The sequence below is a fragment of the Amphiprion ocellaris genome, chromosome 1 (assembly GCF_022539595.1).
Source record: "Amphiprion ocellaris isolate individual 3 ecotype Okinawa chromosome 1, ASM2253959v1, whole genome shotgun sequence".
Lineage (NCBI taxonomy): Eukaryota > Metazoa > Chordata > Actinopteri > Pomacentridae > Amphiprion > Amphiprion ocellaris.
Window position 1 is genome coordinate 7,002,996 of NC_072766.1, and position 23,013 is coordinate 7,026,008.

General features: G+C 37.3%; 2 protein-coding genes across 2 annotated transcripts; both read right to left on the minus strand.

Moving 5' to 3' along the window:
• Positions 1-3,167: 3,167 nt before the first annotated feature.
• LOC111562382 (F-box/LRR-repeat protein 3-like) lies at positions 3,168-16,202 on the minus strand. Its single transcript, XM_023261273.3, has 6 exons — positions 15,912-16,202; positions 11,650-11,854; positions 9,082-9,246; positions 8,830-8,952; positions 7,185-7,356; positions 3,168-6,912 (listed from the first exon to the last, which is right to left on the minus strand). Exons 2-6 carry the CDS (start codon positions 11,851-11,853, stop codon positions 6,272-6,274), a joined length of 1,305 nt encoding a protein of 434 aa, XP_023117041.1. The 5' UTR covers position 11,854; positions 15,912-16,202; the 3' UTR covers positions 3,168-6,271.
• Positions 16,203-16,763: 561 nt separating this feature from the next.
• LOC111587632 (CD209 antigen-like protein B) lies at positions 16,764-18,937 on the minus strand. The gene is made up of 2 exons (XM_023298042.3): positions 18,682-18,937; positions 16,764-18,404 (listed from the first exon to the last, which is right to left on the minus strand). The coding sequence occupies exons 1-2, from the start codon at positions 18,714-18,716 to the stop codon at positions 17,234-17,236; spliced, it is 1,206 nt and encodes a 401-aa protein (XP_023153810.1). The 5' UTR covers positions 18,717-18,937; the 3' UTR covers positions 16,764-17,233.
• Between the last annotated feature and the right edge of the window lie 4,076 nt (positions 18,938-23,013).

Sequence of the window (23,013 nt, forward strand, 5' to 3'; positions counted from 1 at the left end):
TCCTCTCCTGCTTGTGTCTGCTTTTATGTCCCCGTGTTTACTATTGTTTATGTGCCTGCTTGAAAACCCCTCCGCTTGGAGGTAAGTGCTGTGTAAATAAAATTTACTTGTATTGTATTACACGCTATTCCTTTTCTCCCCCAATTTCCTCAGCTTAATCTGATCCATTCGACAGGCTTACATGGTAAATTTAAAAATAGACAACTCACAATGTCTCCCATTTCTTACTGTAAACATATAGTATCTGCACATTAGACGTATGATGATATGCAAATTGCTGGATAGAGTGCAGAGAAAAAGGACAAGGGTTAGAGTGCTTTAAAAGCATCACAGAGAAGCATAAGTGCGGAGGATACATCCCTCTCAATAAACACATAAAAGAAGCTGTAATCTTGCAAAACCATTAGAGTGTTTAGTTCGAGACACAATAGATAAGCGTGATTTGAATAAAGAGGGTTGGAAACATGAGCAGAAATCTTGTGGAAACTCCTGAAGTTCCTCCAGAATACAGCAGTGGAAAAAGGTTTTCCGACACCTCATACATTTGCATGTATATTACATAAAGAATCACTCTTAGGTCTTCAAATGCAAATTCTTTTAGTACAATCACAGCCATAATACTAAACAAATCCTAAAAAAAAAGGCCATTAAAAACTTAAACTTGATTGGTTCCATAAAAATGATAAATTTTGAGTACTAGGTCATTTTGGTAGAATTTAGTTTTGTTTTTCTTGCAAACAACAAAAAAAAAAAAATCATTTGTACTTGTTTGTGTCCGTCTAATGCAGCCATACCTTTTGAAACACAAAAAAAGATTTTTCCACTAATATTGCATGATAATATTTGAGATTGTGTAAAATTTTGAACTTTTTTTCCACCACTGTAAGTGTTGTTTCCCCAAACGAAAGATATAAAAGGTAAATCCAGCCTACGTGTGTTGCTTTAGCAGGGATAATATTAAAATTGCTATTATTTGGCCTTAGACTTAAACGGGTTAATTTCGTTTAATTAATTACGGCGAAAATAACGCGTTAAAAATAATAAAGCAATTAATTGCACCCTCCTCAGTTCCCTCATTTCTGGCACACCAGTAACTGATGAACACTCCAGCTCAGTAGGTGGCGGTAATGAACCTAAAGTCTGTTTGTAGCCGTGAAGAAGAAGCACAGGAAGCACTGAGTGAAGTCAGGCACTGGTGAACAGTGAAGGAAGATGAGATTGAGCTTGTTGGGCAGAAGGTTTTCTTTTAAAAATCTTCCCGATGGCAGCTTGGATAAAAGCCTGGTTGTGTGCAAATTGTACAACATAGAGTTTTCTGATCACTGCGTCACTTCAAGCCGACGGCTTCACCTCAGTGTCAAACATGTTGCTGTTAGCACCAGAGCTAACGTTAGCTACGAGTCATGCTAACGGCTAACGGTGTAGCCATCCCGTAATAGACCACTTTTGTAGACAGTGCTTGAGTTTACAGAAAGTCTTAAAATGTTGAATAAAATCGCTATAATTGCACTTAGATTTGCAATAATCTGTGAATGTAGCAGACAGATGAAAAATGCAGATAAATAGAAATGAAACATTTTTGTGGTTTAAGTTTTTACTCCGTCTAGGCTCTGCCTTCTTGGAGGAGGAATAACCTAAACAATAAAAATATCTCTTTTAATAACATAATTATAAACTTTTTGTTTATAAAAAATTACATAAATAAAAATTGATATTCCTATAAAAAAGAACCATCAAAATTACACCATTTGTCAGACCCAGAAAAGATGAAAACAGAATGAATCTCTGGATTTTCAACTTTCTGAAGCTCCTTGAACTACTTATGCTGATTTTATGTGCCATACAGTGGAAAAAACAACTACATTCAGGCTTTAAGTCATCAAAATCACCATTTTCTATATGTCCCATTTTCCTTTTTTAAAATTTTAAATCATAAACACGTATATGTCTATTCATTGATTCAACTGTCAACCACAATTTTATTTGAATTGAAAAACTTCACTTATTGTGTCAAATATTGCTATTTGACAAAACTGCAATTATTGCGATTAATTACAAAGCCTGTAATTAATTAGATTTTTTTTTTTTTTTTTTTTTTTTAAATCATGTCCCACCATTACTCTTAATATATTGCACTATATTTTGAATTGTCACCTGGTGTCTGGATTTTTAGTTTTTCTTTACATATATATATATATATATATATATATATATATATATATACACACACACACAGATATTTCAAATTGCAAAATGGACAATAATTTGTACATAAAAAAGTACCAGAATAAAGGATATTAAGTGTTCAAAAGCTCAAAATTTCTAAGGGAAGGACATCCATCCATCCATCCATCCATCCATCCATCCATCCATCCATCCATGATCTATACACCGCTTAATCCACCCAGGAAGGCGGGGGATCCTCTAGCTGCAAGGCTAAAGTGCTAAGCACCAAGCCACTGTGCAGCCGAAGGGAAGGACAGCCAGAGAAATTCAAGCATACGACCAAAACCTTAGATTCAGGCTTTTATAGGTTTTGTAAGTGTACTTCCACATCTGGCAGAGAGCTCTCATACGGCATGTATAAAGCTTGAATTGGAGGAGAAAGAGCAATCTTGACCTTAGAGGAAAAAAGTCTGAATGTCAGGCAACACAAGCTTCCATCTAAATTATGTGTTATTTTCTGTGAGGACAACTTTTGATGAAAAGACTGCAAGATGCTTTCAGGGAGTTTTTTTCTTTTTCATTTCTCATGACATAGACATGAAACATATAGAGGTGATTGCAGCATAATGTGGTTGTTATGGATAAACTGACAGCTTATCGCTATGCACCTTGTGAGCTTCACTGACCCCAATTATGTGTGGTGCATGTAAACATTCCATCCTGGTGTATCGATCTATTTATCTCTCTATCGAACAGCCTTCCTTAAAAAAAAAGCCTCTTGTACAAACACTGGTCAACTGTGGAACAAATGTTTAGCGTGTAAAAACAGAATTAATGTCTAATTTGATGATTTTTTTTTCACTCCCCTGAACAGTTTATGAGACTGTTTTACTAAATTCATTACTAAACTTTGTGGAGCATCTCAGAACAGACAGACTGAACCAATTAAAGCTGCGATAATTAAATCAGCACTGTTGTTTTTTTACAGTTCAGACACAAAATACATTTTCAAACAGGCATTTTTAATGTGGTTATGAGCTTTACTCAAATATTACATGTCTTTGGGAAAAGTACAAGGAGTCACCTTCAAATAAAACTTCAGTACAATGCAGCTTTACTTAGCTAGAATAAAAACAATACACCGTCACTGTACTCTATAAGGAAACTGCAGCCATCACTCGGCCTATCTCAGATACTACAATAATCATGTTGAAGCACTGAATACAAACGCAGTTAATAAGAATCAGCAGATGGCATGTTTTATATATACATAGTAAAATGTACTGTATGTCAGTAAATTATAGTCCACCTCCAGGTCTGGCTGACATCTAGAAACAGAAAAATTAAGACATGATATGCCCCTTTTACAGGGCAGAATATTAAAAGTAGTGATTCTTTTCAATAAACATTTGCAAACAGAACGCACAAAACAGAACGAATATCCAGCCTGTACACTAGCTGCTGATTTTTAACAGAACACAATAATTAACAGGTCTCCTTGCACATCCCAAATGTGTTTTCTTTCAGCAAATCCACAGGCAAAGTCCACCTTAAGACATCTTTCAGTTACTATTATATCACTCCGATGCAACGAAACAACAGGTGAAACATAAATATTTCAACACATTCAGGCAAACATTCGGTTCCATCCACATTCAGCTGCCAAACTGTCCTGTCTGCAGGGCTGCACAATCACCTCATTAAGATTACGAGTGTCATATTTTTAGCTGTTACATTAAGAGCTATGACATCCAAATGCACAATAGAAATAATGTTGCATTTCATCTTTTTAAGCAACAAATATGATCTCAAACCACCATATGTTTAATTGGTATAAATTCCCATTTTTGTAAGTTTCTGTATGACAGCATGAGAAACATATTGTTCAGAACTGTGCAGCCTTGTCCCAGAATGTAAATCCTAATTATATAAATTGAGCTGAAAATCACATAAACGTTTTTCTTAAAGACAGAACATGTAAATTTAAAATATGGGTATTTTCTCTGTACCGCTGACACCATTTAACTATAAATCTAATTTTCTAAATCTCAGCCAGAATAAATATTTCTTGGTTAAATAATTTCATATAGAATATCAACATGATTGTGCTGTCAAGCAGGTATAGTTTCCCAGATGGATTTTTTTTGTCATCTGGCAATAATTAAACAACCCCACCTCTAAGTTCTTAAGACTCTAAAATTTTTGTAAAAATAGAAAATAATCCCAAAAAAGCTGTTGAACTAACAAGGGCGACTCATATCATTGGCTGACTTACAGACCACTGCATTTGGCTGTAAAATGTGTTCATTTCACGCCCTAATGACACAGAAGCTCAACTGGCTAAACTTGGGACCTTCATTAAAGTAAAAGTGCATCAACAAGGTTTCATTAAATGTATCAATATATAATGTCCGCAATTAGGATTTGTCCCTCCCAATAATTTTTACTGTGATACTGTGATATTTACAAAAAATATGGGACAGGCAATGCCAAAACACATAACAATATGTTAAAACATCACTTGTATGTATGTATGTATGCATATGTACACACGCATATATATATATATATATATATATATATATATACATATATATATATATATATATACACACACACACACACACACACACACACACACAAACACACACACTCACTGACTGAGATTGTCATGGCAAAAGTCACTTGAGAGCACTGCCTTCACAAAAGCTAAGATGGAATGGAATGGCCTTCATCCTTCAGGGTTTTTCCTGGCTCAGATTGAGCTGCTGAAGGGTGACCATGCACAACAGTAAGCATGATCGCTCTAGCAGTGTGTCTGTTGCTTTAGTGGACAGAAACTTTGGCATTTTCCTGTTATTTCTGCCCATTTAATAAACAAAAATGTCTATTATGCTTTGGTAACTGAAACCCCAATTAACAAAACTGACTAAACGTTATCATATTTTTAATATACATTATACACATTTCTTAACATTTTGGCGTTGTTAAAAACCTCTTTGGGGGACGCCAAAATTCCTCCACGCAGGAAAAACCCCATCCTTGTCCGAGGACAGAGAAAGAGACAGTTTGACATGAGATGCAGTGACTCAAAAACGCATTCAAGACCTTAGGCAGTGACCCAATGATAGATGCTGGGAGCAGAAGACACACAGACATCAAAACCAAACGAAAATACATGTGTTCAACATGGAATCTGTATGTGCTACCTGTACTGCCTACCTAACCATAGTCACATGATCCAGTCTATAACAAGCTCCACATATAGACCATCCCTTTACAATGACATATTTCTTATTCTTGTACAATCATAATTCATTATTACTCTTGTTATAAGTATCAGAAGAACATCAGAAACTTTTCATTAGAATTTAAATTTTGGTGATTTTAACTGAATATAAACAAATATATTAGCTTATAATGGTGATCATCTCCATTTAATGTCTGTACTGTACATTTTTCTATCAAAGTCTGTTTTTATAAATTTCAACACTGATGGACTTCTAAGACACTGTGCATTCAGAGTTGTAATGACAATCTGTTTAATATGTCTGTATATGAAGTCATTTCAGTTGAATTAAACTCATTATTTCTATTAGAATAATTGTACATATGCCTTCTTATGACAAGGCAAAATGTATATTGATCTGTATCGTGACAGATTTAGACATGGTACATACAACCTGTGTACGTGAAGTAACTTCCCAAACTTCCAACTCATGCCCAGTAATCATCCTACAATTCTGTTTATTCCCATGAAAAAGTATCACCCCTGAATACTCCTAAAACACTACACATAAACGACCTGCAGGGTTTTACAGCCCTTGAAAGGGGTCAAGAAAAGAAAGTGCTAGATGGTATGAGTGAAAATAAGATGAATCTAATGATATATAAATATACATTTAAATATAAAAATATATACACAGAACAGAGTTGAAATCAATGTTTTTGAAAACAAAAATTATGTTTTATCAGATCAAAATTCAGATAGATGTAATTTCTTCATGTATTCAGGGAGCTCAAACTGTGCCTGGAAAGAGGCCTTTGTCAAAAGACGAGAAATATGAAGATAAACTCCGACAAACCTACACTTTCTCCCTGAGCTTTACCACGTAGGCATCATGTCCGGGAACCAGACGCGGCCCAGATGCTTTGACACCTCCCAGTGGATATCATCCAGCCCGTAACGGTGATCTGGAACCAGTACTTCCTCCATGATGGATAGCTGTGTCAGTCTGTCACCACACATCTTCACAAACTCCACGAAGGCGCTGCAGGACACTTCGCACTCGCCCAAGCCGATGGCTGACAGCTGCGTGCAGCGCTGGGCGATGCGGATGAGCTCTTCATCCAGCGGTCGCAGCCCGTTGGCGCACACCACCAGCTCCACCAGACGTGGGCAGGTGAGTCCAACGCGGCCGAGCACATCTTTACTGACGGAGCGGCCGAAGTACAAATGCGTGACGGGGATTTCATCGCGGAAGAAAGGGCCGAACTCGTCCTCGTAGAGGAAGAAGTACATGACCAGATTGAATTTAGGAGAGTGGCGCACCATGGCGTCCCAGCTGCTCTTCTTGATGGTGTGGAACTGTTGGCCGGGATTTTCACTGACCACGTCGATGCGGAGGTGGTCGAGGTGGACGTGCTTCTCTGAGGAGAGGGCGATGAGAAGTTCATCGCTCAGCAGATGATAGTTTAGAGCCAGTTCTCTCAGGCCATGGCACTGATCGGCCACACACAGGATGCCTGAAAGGGAGAAAAGTAACTCAGGAGATCTGCACAGATTTAAGGTGGAGCGCTGATGAAGAATGCAGGTTTTAGACTCACAGTTTGATTTTTATTGCAACAGTGATTTATGGAATTGCTCGAAGGAATAACCGACTTTCCATAGACGTACAAAAGCTTTCACCAACTCAGCTATAATTGTTCTTGATCAATCAAATTCTTAATAATGATTAGTGAGCCATTTTTAATCATTAACGCTGCTATTATGTATGACCCACTCTATTTGTCAGTACCTGCAGGTGAAACATGAGGGCAACTGCTCATTTTCAGCAGTTTGAGCGTGTCGCTGTTATTGGCCACAAGGACCTTGAGAGAGGGGTCATCTACTGGGGTGTCATCAATCTTCAGGGAGGACAGAGATTTCGAGTTGACAAAGACCACCGTCAGTGCTGAGATGAAGTGAGACTGTAAAAAAGAGCAAAAGAAAGAAATCTTCAGCAAACATGGTAGCTCTAAACCAGGGGTGTCAAACATGCGGTCTGTGGGCCAAAACAGGCCCTCCAGAGGATTCAATCCCGCCTTCAAAGTGTAAAAATTACAGAGAAGATATTAACTGCATGTTGTAAATTTGTAAAATTATAAATTTTAAATAATTTCTAGACCATGACAAGTTGTTGATCATAAAGCAAATTATTATATACTGCTTGTTTGTCTCATGTTTTTGTTGCTTTGTTTCTCGTTGTCGCTTTGTGTTTCCTTTTTGCCTCGTTTGTGTTCATCAAATTTTTGTCATCTTATGTTTTGCTTTATTCGTAGTTTTGTGTGTTGCTTTGTCGTTTTGTTTCCTTTTTGTCTCGCTTGTGTTTGTTGTCTATTCTTGTCTTTCTGTTCTTTTTTTTTAATTTTTTGTCTCGTTTGTCTCATTTTTTGTCGCTTTTTGTCTCGTTTTTGTAATATTTTGGATTTTTTTAGTTGTTTTTGTCTTTTTTGTCGTTTTTCTCATAAAGTAAAATATTATATTGTTCAGTTCCAGATTACTGTGACAAAATATTGTGTTCCTTTGTAGACACTCTGTGATCTGGAAGTTGTAATGTGTAAATGATAAACTGCAGCATAAAACTGGGAAAATTGAACTTATTATTCTTAAGAAATTTCAGGTTGTTCATTATGTTTTGTAGAAAGATGATTCCTTATGATATTACCTTTGTCTGGTAAAGCACAAGATTCAAACAAAACAGGACGACAACACCACAAGCTATCAAAACACCACAGGGCACTTTTGCATTATAAGCATGAACAACAACAACAACAACCGTGCAAATGTGCAGCCGCATCACTTTCTAGAGGATTTGTCTTCTAAGATTAACTGTCAAAGAAAACAATAGCTGAGTGCAACATTTTAAGCTGACAATGTGGAGATGTTAAATTATAGACTTTCCCACAGGCACTTGGCATTAATCACCCCAGCTGCATCTTGGACATTAATCAAAGATCATAGCTTAAATTAGTTAATTGTCACGTCACCTCAGTATGTTAGAATTCAGAAAAGCTCTCGCTCAGTTATGCTTCACTTCAGAGGCTGAAAAAAAATTCACGCCCAACATCAAAATCATTAATGACAGCAGGGAAACGACTAAAAAAATATGCCAAGTTTGATGTGACTGAAATCAGAAAAAAAGAATGCTTTGCAGACTTCAGAAGACTTTTCCCAGTTTAAGTCACTACATGAATTATATTCATCCTCTCAACACTCTGCTCTCCAAAATCCCCATAGTTTGAGATGCACTAGTGTATTATAAATATAGATTCAGTGGTATAACACAACCATTTTAACATTAAGTTACCACCTGCAGTGCAAGGAGACTGTTAAAAAATGCAGCATGTAAACTTTGTTTGCAGAATAAGATGCACAGAAACAACAATCTTGCCGAGGCTTACCTTGGGCAGCTCCATGAAGCTCGGCCTGGCGGTGGAGATCAGTCCAAGAGTCTTCAAAGAACAATTCACGAGCTGAGAGAGGATGTCACACGCTGCTTCTGCGGACTCTCTGCTGCTGTCCACCTGCACAGCACAGACCCCAAATGAAAAATGACACTTTACCTTGGACAGAGCACAGGAATCAACTTCACTGTTCACTTCTCTTTATCACTTGAACCACCCTGACCGCACACTCCCCCCTTTTGCTCCTACCTTGAAGCTGACATACTGTAAGTGGTTGGAATGCCTTTTGATTATCTGTTTGATTAGGTCTGGGTGTGTGGCCTTCAGGTACGAGCTGGCTGGCTGGTTCAACTCAAATTCAAAGCACCGCCACAGCTCTGGCATGTGAAAAGCTTGGTTCCAGCCCCGACACACCTGCAGTGACAAGAAAAGTGGCTTAACAAAGGGCAACTATGTATGTCATTAATGTCAAGCGTGAAAGACTTCTTGTAACAGGAAAACGCCAACCATGTGTACGTTTGTTGTTTATCTATTATTAATTAGCTGTTCATATAAAGCTGAAAAGTTTAACGACAAATGAAACAACACTGTTAAGTTAGAATTGCACTGATGAAATATGAATATGAAATAAAGGAAAGAGATGTTTTAACAACACAACAATCAGTACATGTCTGAAGAACATCGGACTTTAAAAATGCATCTAAGAACCGAGAAACAAAAGTAATGACAGCCTAACACCACGCACGATTCCTTACGAGTCAGCTGAAAGTGTGAAATCACATAAAGAAGTGGCAAAAACATCATTGTTTCTGAGGTGTAAATAGATACATAACACGTACACAGCAGCAAGGCACAAAAATGCATTTATTTTGCAATGTCATTTGATGTTACCATCAATTCTTTATCTTGCACTGTAATATTTATCTTTTTGTTCTTGTCTAAGTGTTTAATTATTGCAGAGCTTCTGAATTCTAGGGAATTTGGCTTCATTTTCATGCTTCCAGTTTGAATTTGCAGTCTGTCTGAATATGTAATATAATATACTTTTGTTTGTGCTTTCCCTGTTTTGCATATTACGTATTGCAGTTGCAGTCAAGTTAAAGCACCCCACTGTGGCCGTTAATGCTCAATCACATAAACACTGAAAATACAAACAGAAAAGGCTAAATCTGAACCTCTATGGAACAATTTACATATATTAATGGCAATGTCATGTGTATGCAAAGTCAGAAGCAACGTTTACATTCAGTGCTTAACAAATTTATTAGACCACCACCCAGTGTTTGCCACCACTGCCCTAAATTAACACTATTACCGATTCCCAGTCTTTCTTTTATGTTTTTGTAATGGTTAATCCGCCAGTATGTGCAATCTCTTTAATGCTAAAATAAAATTACTGTTGTGGTCCATTGATTTTCAAATTTACCGTTTTGCAAAAAAGCATGAAAAAAATAGTAAAGCGCATTATTATTTTTTGATTGAGATGCCAAATGACAGTTATTTGCTTGCATTCTTGAACAGACAGATTTGTTTTAGTGGTTGTATTTTATTCTTGATTATTTTCTGACTTCTCAGAGGGTTCCAGGGTGGTTTAAATTTGGGTTTTAAAACGTGAATTCACTTTGAAATTCCTCACTCTTGTTCAAAATGGTGAAGCGTAGGGAAATCACTGAGAAAGACAGGGTCCGAATTAAAGCACTTAATGATGCTGGATGATCTGTCAGACAAATAGACATAAAGTGTTCTCCCAGTGTGGTCAAGTATGCCTTGGACTCGATTGCTGAGACTGGTATTTACAAAACGCACCAAGGAAGAGGCCGAAAACGAAAGCTAACTGAAGCAGACGTCAGGCACAAGATTTGAAGTACTAGAGACAGAAGGAAGACTACTGCTGATCTTCAGGCAAAGATTAATGCATCTAAATCAGAATCAGAGAAAGTCTCCAGAATGACCACAAGCAGACGACTTAAGGAACAAGCCTTAAAAGGAAGAATAGCTGCAAAGGAGCCATTATTGAGGCCTGCAAACATTCAAAAACACCTAAAATCTGCCAGGGAGCACAAACACTGGACTGCAGATGACTGGAAGGAGGTAGTCTGGACGGACGACCAACTCTGAAATCTTTGGTCAGCTTTGTTGTGTTTATGTCCACAGAAAAGCTGGAGAAAGCTTTGATGCTAAATGCATCTCACCCACAGCGAAGCATGGCGGAGACTCCATTATGGTATTGTATGGTGTGGTATTCATTTGCAGAAATGGCATGGGCAAATTAGTCCAGACTTGAATCCTATCGAACAGATCTGGGATTTATTGAATTCAAAAATAGATGGCACTAAAGTTTCATCCAAAGCAAGTCTCTGGGAACAGCTAGAAACAATTTGGAATTCAGTAACAAAAGAGACTGTCAAAAAAAAAACAATGGCAGCAAGAATGCAAGCTGTTATCAAGATTTTTGGTTAATATATGTGAATAAGGACTATTTAGTTATCCCAGTTTGTCATTTGCCTCAGAAACAACAATATTTTTTTTTTTTAGTTTGAAACAAGTTTTTGACAGATTTCTAAAATATTTGTGTTTTCTTGTTTTTATGACAGGTAGTCTAATAAATTTGCTCAGCACTGTATCTGTAGTGTTGATGGAATCTATTATAACAGATGGTGCCTATGTACAAGCTGACGTGTTGCTATCTTACAGTAGCAACAAGTTATTCCTTACAAGCCACCGTCCAACCATTCAGAGTTGCAAAAATAAATAGTGCCACCTGGCAAATATTGTCCACTGAATGTAGCGGTAAATGCCAAATTATTATACGGGTACCTGAGAAGCATAAGCCCTATCCAGTAGAGGCAGGTACTGGAAGATGTGGAGCAGGATTTCCTGTGGCAGACACTCCCAACGGGCTCCCTCCTCTTCCAAATCGTTCTCCCTCCTCTGCTTGCGGGACCGTTTAAGAGTCTTCTGACACCCGCCGCTGGTGCCACCTCCATCCTCCTGCTCATTCCCTTGGAGACCTCGTTTCATCCTGGGTAAACAGAAGAGGAGTTTACAACATCCAGATGGCTGGGCCGAACTAACTCTTAATTACTTGACACGCTTGGCGGTGTGAATGTCATCCCATTTATCCTATTATTAACAAGGCTTGCAGTCCTTTTCTGGTAGGCTGGTTGTAGAGCGGCAAATATTTTCATTATCAGTTAACCAATGAATTATTTATTTTTTCATTTTTTAGGTTCATGAAATATTCAAAATTATCAAAGAAATTCATTTCACAGTGATATTGATAGCTGCTTGAACCAAGAGATGTTGCTATTTTTATTTGGCAAATGACTTAACGACAACCGGAATAGTTGCCCTAAAGTATCACTCGTTAATTTTCTTAAGGTTAATTATTTAATGTCTAATGCATGACAGGAATACCTCATAAAAACCACCTCTCCACAGCAACTAGAGCTACTTGTCAGGATGTACAATACATTCACATGATGTCCCTGTCGAGACATGGTATTTTTACAGGACAATTTGTTACAAATATTAACAAGACAAAGAAGTGGTGGCTGAAGCAGGGATTGTGATGTTCTGCTACGAACCAAGTCTAACCCTCATAAGCACTTTTGTAGGACTTCTGTCTCAAATTCAGACACAAATAAAACTCAAACAAGCCTAATATGAGTCAACAGTGTGGTTTGAAAACCCACTATGGGCTACTTTACTCTGTATTTGACTGATATAAGAAAAAAGATCCTAAAAATAACAAGTCCATATCTGACCAAATATCAGCTGCAGACAATAAAGCACAATGTATAGAAAACATCTGTCAACTAGGGCTGGACAACAAGGCATTAAATGCAAAGAGAAAACACACATTTGCCAATTCATGGTGAGCTACCAATTGTTTTTTTTTTTAATTTATAGTAGTATTAGACCACATCTATTTATTTCACAGGATTAGTCACAAATAGACATATCTGTTTAGTTAGCTGCTTTTCAATGGATTATCCTTAAAAATCTGCTATATCACAATAAAGATCAATATGACAGCATAAGCTGACAGGATTTTATTCAAATAGCCCATTCCCTCCAGCAAGTTTTATCTATTTGTTGTGAATTTGAACCATAATTTTTGCTCAATACTGAAAGAATGCTAATAATTCAATGCACAAAATGTAACTGGCTGATTTCCCATTTTGCATGCAAATATGACACTGAGGTGTACTTAATAAAATAGCTGATGATTATTGGCGTGGTTATTTTATGTTTACAGTGGCGCCTTCAATGGGGGAGCCAGGGGGTCACAGCAACCTCTGTAATCTCACTGGACACCCTGATCTGATAGGTAAAGTACGCTCACGGAAACTCTAATGTCCGAGTTTCAGTGAATGCAACTACAGTGTTCAAGTCCAAGTGAAACTGACATTTAATGACTTTTACAGCTATGCATATAGCAGCAGAGAATGCAAAAGACATAGTTTGCATTCCTTTAGTAGAGCAGAGATCTCTCCCAAATCCCAAAACACCTCTTAGGTTTGCTGAGTTTTGTCTTACTCCCTTTGTTTTACAATTCAACATTTAACTATTAAAAACTTATGTACCTAGAAAAATCCAACTTTATTGCGATTCAGATCAGATTATAATAATAATGAATGAAATTCTGATATTGACAGGGACAGGAGATGAAGTTAAATCTGTTACTTCCAGCTGTTTGTAGAAGTCTTTTCTTTGAGTTCATTCATTACCTGCAGCATCAAACAGCTGCAGGATCCATATGAGCGTCTCCACAGCAAGAGAGCCGTGCGCATTTATGCATGTGACACAACAGCTGTAAACTCCATTCATTACTTATAATTAGAAATTATCCCCATCATGGCGACAGGATCAATCAGAATCCAACAGTAAATGACAACGTGTGCTTTTCTTCACGTCAGACAGGTGAGCTGTCACACACACAGTCACAGTTTGTCAGCTAGAGATAACTACTTTGTTGTACACCTGCATCCTGTACTACATCACAACTGTTTTTGTAACAGTCTGATCCTTTACTAAAGTCACAATATTTCTCAGTCATGACGAATTTTCTATTAGAGAATTTCATCTGTTTCAAGGTATCTGCAACAATGACGTTATGTATAGACGAATTATAGAATTCGACCTCTCTCATCTTAAAGGTAAATACCAAAACAGAGCAGTGCGTAGCCTGGTAATACTAAAAACACCATTTCATTGTGTCACAGGTTGCTTTTGTTAAGTTGGAATTTTAAATTACCTATAAATGCTTTGCCTACGGGTGTGTTTTCCTCTAAATACACTGCAGCATCTCTTCTCCATGGCAATTTAATATTAAAAAATGCAAACTGTAGCTGTATTAAAGCTGCAACAATTAATCACTTAATAGAATGGTTGCCAACTATTCAATTATTCACCAACTACTGTATCAGTCAAACATTTGGACACACCTTCTCATTCGATGGTTTTTATTCGTTTTAATTACTTTCTACACTGTAGATTCTCATTGAAGACATCAAAACTAGGAACGAACACATATGGAATTATGCTGTGAACAAAAAAAGCCCATCTGATAATTCAAAGCCGTTCCATTGAAGCTGATTGAGAGAATGCCAAGAGTGTGCAAAGCAGTCAACAAAACAAACATCAAAAATTTGAATCTAAAATATAAAACACATTCTTATTTGTTTAACACTTTTTTGTTCACAACATATTTCCACATATGTTCCACACAGTTTTTATGTCTTCAGTATTAATCTACAACATAGAGTATAATTAAATAAATAAAAACCATTGAAGGAGAAGGTGTGTCCAAACTTTTGACGAGTACTGTATTTTTACAATCGACAAATTAGTTTGAGCAACATTTAAAGGAAAAAAAAGTGAAAATTCTCTGATTCCAGCTTCTTAAATGTGAATATTTTCTGGCTTTTTTACTCCCCTGTGACAGTAAATTGAATATCCTTGGGAATCTATGAGAACTCCATCTTGGGGTTATGGGTAAACTTTTTTTCTATAATAATATAATAATAATAATAACTGTGTTTATATAGCACCCTTAAGAAGAGTGCTCACAAAGGGCTTTGACAGTTAAAACATGCAACACAGACAATCAAATAAGATATAGGAGACAAGTCAGAGCAGCTGATTAAAATAAATAGTAAAAATGATAATAAATTAAATGAATAATTATCTAGATTAGCAATCAAAACAAACAAAGGAACTAGGCAGTCTTAAAAATTAAAGAATAAGACTGATAGTTAAAGTAAAATTAAAAATAAAAAAGTCAGAGAAGTCTGTAAAAGTGGGTTTTAGAAAGTGATTTGAAAGAATATATTGACTCTTTTTTAAAACTACTTTTTTACATTTTATAGATTAACTAAATGATCGACAATGAAAATATAAAGTAACTTGTATTCATCTATGCACATCATAATTAGTAAAGTTCACTGTAAAATAACAAACCAAAGCCTATTAGTATACGCTTCCCTCATATCGACATGGTATTTAATTAACATTTACAGTACAACAGCATAATTGAAGTCCTAAAATTAACTTGGTTTTTGTGTGCCATCCTAAGATTTTCAGTGGCAACATTCGACCAGCGTATGAAAAATTATTCTGAAAAGAGCTACTGTATGTGCATTTCCCATATCTACCTGACGCACTGCTGTTCAACCTCCAGGGTAGAAACTCAATAACCAAATGTGTTTCCTCAGCGTTTCCTCTGCCCTCTTCAAAATGAAAACATTGTCCATGGAGGACACGCCTCCCCTGTCTAAACTAACGCCACCGAGTCAGCAGCCAGGTGTAACATTTGAAACCTAAAAGTTAGCTTTTCTTCGCTGAAACTATCATAAAACGCACATTTATTGCACATAAATGTCTCGATGTCAGCGACACCAGTTCACGACACAAACACATCAACCAACAGTTAGCTTAGCCCAACCGAACGTTGGTTCTGGCTAACTACTTAGCAAGTTCTAGCTAGTTAATGTGCATTAACAATTTTTTAAAAACTGCTAATTTCCAACACTTAGGGAATGTTTTCAGCATTATCGACCTCGTCCTCCTCTCACCTGGCTTTCACCTCCGTCGGCTATTTATTGAAAGGCGATCAATCAACGTCAACCGGGACCGACACAAGAAAACTGCGTTCGAACTAGCCGACCGATCAAACACATTGGACCATACGACAGCACGGTGTGTCGGGAGGTTAGCAAACGCAGACTGGAAGCTGACGAAGCGAGGTTTTCGAAAGTGTGTCTGCTTTTCCGAGCGCCTGACCTAGTTTGTCTCCACAACTCTGCTTCGGGTACTTTGCTTGTCAGCTAAAGATGGCGTTTGTGTTGTTGTGCCGAGCCAGTGGGCTGACCGGCGGCCTGCAGTTACACCGGACGGTCGGCAGGGGCGCTGTTTAACTCAAAGATGTGTTTAAAACCCAGCAGGTGGGCAGTGCAATGACTGTATGAAAATAAGAAAAGGTCAGTTATGTTAAATGAATATATAAAGTATGTTTTATTCTAAAATGTGACACTGTACTTCAAGGACAAAATTATGACAGAATGATGATTTATAACATTATAAACTATGGAGATTAACCTCATTTACAACTAGAGTTGTAACTCAATAAACAAATTCAAGGATTCCCTAGATTCTCAAGCTTTTGTGTTCATTTTTATTTTTCCTCTCCTTCCTTTTGCCTTTCTGTTACCCGATTTTTCCCTCTTTTAGTTGTAATAATGCCTTTTGATCAGTCAATTTTCTATGTATGTTGATGATCAGAGCAAAGCCCTATGTGAAATTTTGCTTTTCTTAAACCAACTTTAGTGCTGATAACCCAGGGCTTCTGTAATTACATGCCCGGATCCCTTAAAAAAAAAAGCCATTTAAATTTGAGCATCAAATAATTTCTCTCACACAACTGTTACTGTATTTTGCTGTGTTGTCAAACCAAATTTATTATCAATTTTTCAATCACATTGGATTACAGCAGATGCTACTGGTCTATGTGGTGAAAGTGTGCATTGCACTTCAACACAGAGAATCTAACTCAAGAATTAAACATTTATATGTCGCCACCTTCTCATTACTAGAGCAGGATGGTCAGAAATATGAAAACTTTAAATTTTTGAATTCAGGTGTTGATTTTAAAAAAATCCAGCATCTTAAACAGTCTAACTCAAAACTTTTCATAGTCAAGTTGACTGTAGAGCGTTGCTACATTTGCCCTTTTTTGTAGCCTTTTTTTGCACCAGATCAAGTGCCTAGTGAGACAGCATGGACATCCTAGCAATAATTCTATAGTTTTTATATAGCACAATACACATAAAGAGAAAACAAGACTTTACATATATCAGGATACTTCTACTAAAAGTGGACTACATCCCAGGTCTTTCTGTCAGGACACTATGAGAGCCACTGTCTCGCATATGTAGTGTCGTGCTCCAAGACAAACGATATCATCCCAGGAGTTTAACCAATCCCCGACACCAACTTCATTCGGCGGCACAATGGCAACACAGTCCTGCCCTGCCATGTCAACGTCCCAGGAGGGAATGGAGTTGTTTGGCTCCGAATCCCTCCAGTATATGACATCTGACTGAATACTGTTGCCGTTGACCCAGTAGTGGGTGCCCTCTTTCACCATGTCCTGCATCCCAATCCAGGCTGAATGGAACACTTCCCCACGGTGCTGCTGTGTATACTGAAAAGTCATGTTGGTCAAGAATGCCTGGTCTTCGGCGTTCAAAACAACAGCCAAGTCACCTCCCATGCTGAAACAGTCCCAGCGAGCATTTTCCCACGTCTTTGCCACTGTTGACAAGAAGAAGCAGCGTGAAGCATGTTCGGTCCAGCCAGGCTGGCATCGCGAACACTGCAGGGTGTCATTGTTGCAGAACATCCAGACGAAGGTCAGCCTCTTGGAGAATAAGATTGAATGCTGTCGCTGGTTTACTGTTTCCAGCTGCGCACTGGTTTGCTGTTCGCTGGTTAACAGAAGTTGCAACCGTTCATTTTCTGCAGATGCCACTGTGTTGTTATGCAGTGATTGGTTCAGTGCCACCTTCAGTAGTACGTTCTCCGCCTCCACAAGGTTACAACTTTGCAGTGTTGAATTTAGAAGCATGTTCAGTTCATTTTTCTCCACTTGCAACTGCGTTTTTTCTTGCAATGTCTTCTCCAAGAGCTGGCTCAGCTGGGTTTTTTCAATTGACAACAAAGTGGTGTTTAGAAGCTGCTTCAGTTGGCCACCATTTTCCACAGTAGTGAAGTTTTGGTAAGTGAAGTTCAAAACCTGCATCAGCTGATTGTTTTCTTTTTGCAGCCTATCTGTATTGATCCTTGCAGCAAATATCTCCTCTTCCATATGCTGTAATTTTGCTTCCAGGCTCTGTTTTTCCTTTTTCTCACTAAAAAGGACACCAATCAGAGCAAGAATCACCACCATCAAAATCGCAATCAAAACAAGTTGCCAACTGGCTCGCAGTCGCTTCACGCAGCCAGGAGTCTCCGCTCTGCCTGTTTCATCATGGATTTCTGGAGCATTTCTTACTGGAATTTCACCAAGACTAAGAAGAGAGAGAGAAGAGATCAAAATATGTTACGCTGTCAGATCTGTCAGATGAATACAGCATTTCAATAACTAACTGGTATGCTCTCAAAATCCTCCTATTTTAGCTTCTTAGCTAAAATTTGTTAGCTCAAACACTCAGTATAATCACCCAATATCCCCATACAGACTGTCTTAGCCAATTCATTACTAGATACAAAACTAAATATTAACAGTTCAAACACACAGAAACAGCTGTGATCCTCCTATGACAGTACTCTAGATTTCATTACTACCTTAAGGAAGCTTGGAGTTCCTCTGAGTCAATCATGCCTCCTCTGTCACTGTTTCCTTCTGAGTTTTCAGCTTTTCCTCATGTAAATCCATTCTCTTTTACGAGCCGATACTTGTCTAGTTTGGACACACTTGTGGCGATAGATGAGGCAAACTACCACGAATTGCTGCCGCCCCAATGGAAGGAAAAAAAAGGCCAAACGCTTAAAAACCCCGGTCAGATTTTTTTGTTGTTGTGGGAATAGTCTACGGTCTGTGCGAGATCTCGTTCCTGAAGTTACGCGATATGTTGCGTTATTTACTCGGAAATAAACGGCTAATCGGTTAGCATTCTTTTATTGTTTTTTTCTTTTGGAGTTTTTGTGAAGTGAAAAAGTAGAAGAAAATTGAGAGAAAGAGAGACTTTATATGGCGGGAGAAGACCACCTCCGTTATTTAGAGCCTTTTAGCTCATTCGGTGCTAGCCGAAGTTGTTGCTGTTAGCCATGTTAGCCGACAGGCGGCAGCTAGAGGAAGGAACACATTTGACGTACTTTTGCTTATTATTCCCATTTGATTTCAGATACGTTTTTGTGACTTACTGCGTTTTGACTGGCCTAAATTTTAGTGTCAGGCTTCTGAGAATGTTTTAACAAGAAAATTACAATATCCAAACAAGCACTCTCTTTGTAATATCACCCAACATCCACACGCAGATTCACCCTTTACATTATTAAATCAAAAATTAAAAATTAATAATACAACTTACTAAGACCAGTCAGCAAATAGAAAGATTAACACCTTCCAATCAATGTTTTTTTTTCACAAGCTGATATTTGTTACTTTAATTTTGTAAAATTTCATGGCATTTTGTTGCTTCAGATTCAGAAAACTTTATTTGTACCCAGGAGGCAGTTGTTGGTGTAGTTCCTACTGGGTAATTTGATTAATAACATTAGATTTAATAACACCATATAATCTATTATTGCATACACACATTTTTCTAAATTATGCATACTTTCTACTTTTAATAAACTCCAAACTCCAATTACATTTTGCTAATGATGCTCATGCACATTTAATCAAGTGATATTTTCAATCTAAGACTTTATCCTACAATAAGTTAAGAGTAATTTCTGTATTACTATATTGTTAAGTGGCTATGGCCCATAGTGAGTATTACAGCTTATTTTCAGATAGTCTTTTTGAAACATGCTATTTTAATAATCCTTGTTGCTGATTACATTCTGGCTAAAGCAACACCACTATTATAAGCAGGGTCAATTCTTTTACACCAATTCAAATGCATTTTAGGTATTTTAAAACAATAACATGGCTAAAAGGATACAAGTCTTTAAAAATCCATGTATTTTCTTTCAGTCTTGTCTGAAATCAAATAGGCAGTTAGCTGTGGTTCAATAAAAGCTAATACACCACAAAACCAATATACCATTAAAGGTCGAACAAACACTTCTTTGATAAGAGACAGTGTTAAAGCTTTCCATAATCAAATGGAGAAGACACTGCACATAGCTGTTGGCAGTTTTGTTTAGTTTTGTTTTACTTCTGATTTTCCCTTTTACAGAAGTCTAATCCCACCTCCACACTACAACAAGCCTGCAGCCACCACAATTAGATAGTGGAATGTGTCAGACAAAGTGTTTTGGTGCTAAAGTTCATGATTTCGCTTGGATCCACATTGAGAAAGTTAATTGGTATCCACAAAAAAGCCACTGCTAATTAAACAAGTCTCTTTACCATTCCCTTTTAAATTTTTTTTGTTTTGTTTTTGGTCACTGTTAAGCCCGCAGGCACACCATCACTTTCAAATGCTATTATGAGTGAGGACAACAGCAGGTGTAACAGGAATCATGCAAAAATACACAAGAGTTACTTTCCAGTGTGAAATATGAAAAAGTGGGAATCTGTGAGTCAATGTACAGTTTCATGTTTATTAAAATGGGACGGATTTACAGTTTTTACACTCCATCCATGTTGGCATCGATTTAGAAAGCAACAAACAGGTACAAATGCAGTATATACATACCAGTATACATATATTTATAAAATAGTATTTTTTTTCCACAGAACTGATCAGTTTTGTTGTTTGTTTTAAGTCATGTTGCAGAGGCATTTTAGCCAAGCTACAGTTATTCTTCAGACAGAAAGATGCTGTGCATAAGCAGTGTATTTCTGTCATGGAAAATGAGTGAAACCTACAGTATCTACAATGTTCAAATTTCCACATTAGAAAAATAGTCATAATGTTTACACAAATTTTCCTACAGAAATGGGTTGCAATTGGCTAGCATCGACAGCACAGGCACTAGAGAAACAAGCAAAACCCACAACAGTGATGTGTTTTTGTAGTCAGGACAACCGAGAATTTGTTAAAAATAAATAAATGTGTTTCTTTTTTATTACTAAGAATTACAAACTGACAACAGTTAGAAGACTTTCTTGTAACTGTTATATGACACACGTGTTTAGGATGACAGACAAGTCAAACGAGTCGAACGAGTCGAACGAGGTTGACAATCTTTTGCAAAGCATCACCACCAACAAATACTTAGGAATATATCCCTAATCCGGACTGGTCACCTAACTTAGCTACATGAACATGATTACATACACTTGCCCTTAGTTATGCCTGTCTGAGGGAATTATTTATGAGGTCTAAGTTGCACTTTGCTGTTATCTGACACAAAAGCGACATTTGGAAAGTACTGAAGAAGAGAGCAGTGTTCTGTGATGACAGGCCTATAAAGAGGGCTTTGCTGGCTTCCATTTCTTTCCATTTTTGAGAAAGGTGCCATGATTAAAAGGTTAAAGCCATAACTCCAGCACTCTAGAGGAAGCAGTTATGAAAGCTGAGATAAATTAAGTAACACTGTATGTTTTTTGGCCTAGCAAAGTTGTGAATGTTTTGCTTTCTCACAATTCTAAGACATCGAGAACGTGTTTGGGCGTTATGTGCAGGTGCAATGTTATGCTTCACAGTCATGATTAGGAATGCAGGAAGAATTCATCCTGGTCTACGTGCTTTAACACACTTTCAAAGTATGTCTGATGGAAAAGTAGGGAGTATGAATTGTTAACCAGGTAAAGATTTTAATCCCACAGTTCAAATGACTGCCAAAGCATTTTGCTTTTTAAACAAGACGGGATTATTTGTTAATGGATTATGGCGTAACATAAAAACTGGATGTTTGGAGAATTAGTTCAAAATAGTTCATCATAGTTTCGACCCCTGATTTCAAAAGCATATTCAGGGTAACAAGTACATTGCAAGTGAAGAAGCAATATCCATAAGCCAGTCCTTTAAAACACGCTACACATTACTGCCATCTTGTGGCGAATGTTTTTTTTGTTTTGTTTTGTTTTTTTTGCAACAAATGGACACTTCTCTTGAGCCTTGATAAAGTAACTGATTTACCCACAGTTGGTAATACCTGAAATAAATGGCAGTTCTCTCACTGCTTTTAGTCCCATTCTTTTGAAAACTGTAAATGTTTATTCACGCTTGGAACAAGTTACCTTCTAAAGATTTAAGCCAAATTTAATTTCAGAATGAAGTCTTTCATTGACTATTATTCCATTTTCCCTGAAACTGACATTTGCTTTGCATTGGTTTCAGGATTCAAACTGAATTGTATATAACAAAGACTAACTAAGCCACTAAAGGATTAAAAAATTAATCTTTTAATATCTATTATTTTTAAGTTGGAGTGTAGGGTATTTCATCTGAAGTCTAATTGAAACAAACTGTTCAGATTACATTGAAAATGCAGGCCCCAAAGTCAAACTTGAATGTAACACCAGTCAGTATACCCTTCATTACTGAGATTCTGTTTCATTTATTTATTATTCTATGTTTTCTACGTTGACCTTGATTCTTGATGAGAGATTCTATCCTGCCGGGCATGGATGATACGAGTCTGACACAAATCTGTGGGGAAATATTTGGCTGTTCTTCACAGTTGATTCCTTTCAGCTGCTTTTAACTGGAGGGGTTGTTGTTGCTCTGACTTCCACTTTAAAATACTTCAGAGTTTTTCAAGTGGTCTACATATTGGCCAAGTCACACCTTTCACGTTTGTCTTTTTAAATTACTCTTGTGTGATTGTTGCAGTGTGTTTAGGATTGTTCTCAGTTTGGAAATATTCCTTGCCTGCCAAGCTTCTTGAGACTGGGAGTCATCTTTTCATTTAGTATTTCAGTACAAACTTCCAGTCATTGTGCCATCTATAAAAGACCTCCTTTACATCTTTTGTTATCACACAGCTTCATACCAGCACGCTTTCACCACACAGTCAGCGCTATCCAAACCAAACATGCTGGCTGGTTGGTTTTAT

Bases quoted from the DNA above. Each gene is read 5' to 3' on its own strand.
- LOC111562382 (XM_023261273.3), bottom strand. From the start codon at position 11,853: ATGAAACGAGGTCTCCAAGGGAATGAGCAGGAGGATGGAGGTGGCACC. The intron at 9,247-11,649 runs GTACCCGTATAA...TTGTCACTGCAG, and splicing joins ATAGGGCTTATGCTTCTCAG to GTGTGTCGGGGCTGGAACCA. The intron at 6,913-7,184 runs GTACTGACAAAT...TCTCCCTTTCAG, and splicing joins CCCTCATGTTTCACCTGCAG to GCATCCTGTGTGTGGCCGAT.
- LOC111587632 (XM_023298042.3), bottom strand. From the start codon at position 18,716: ATGATTGACTCAGAGGAACTCCAAGCTTCCTTAAG. The intron at 18,405-18,681 runs GTAGTAATGAAA...CTCTCTTCTTAG, and splicing joins GAACTCCAAGCTTCCTTAAG to TCTTGGTGAAATTCCAGTAA.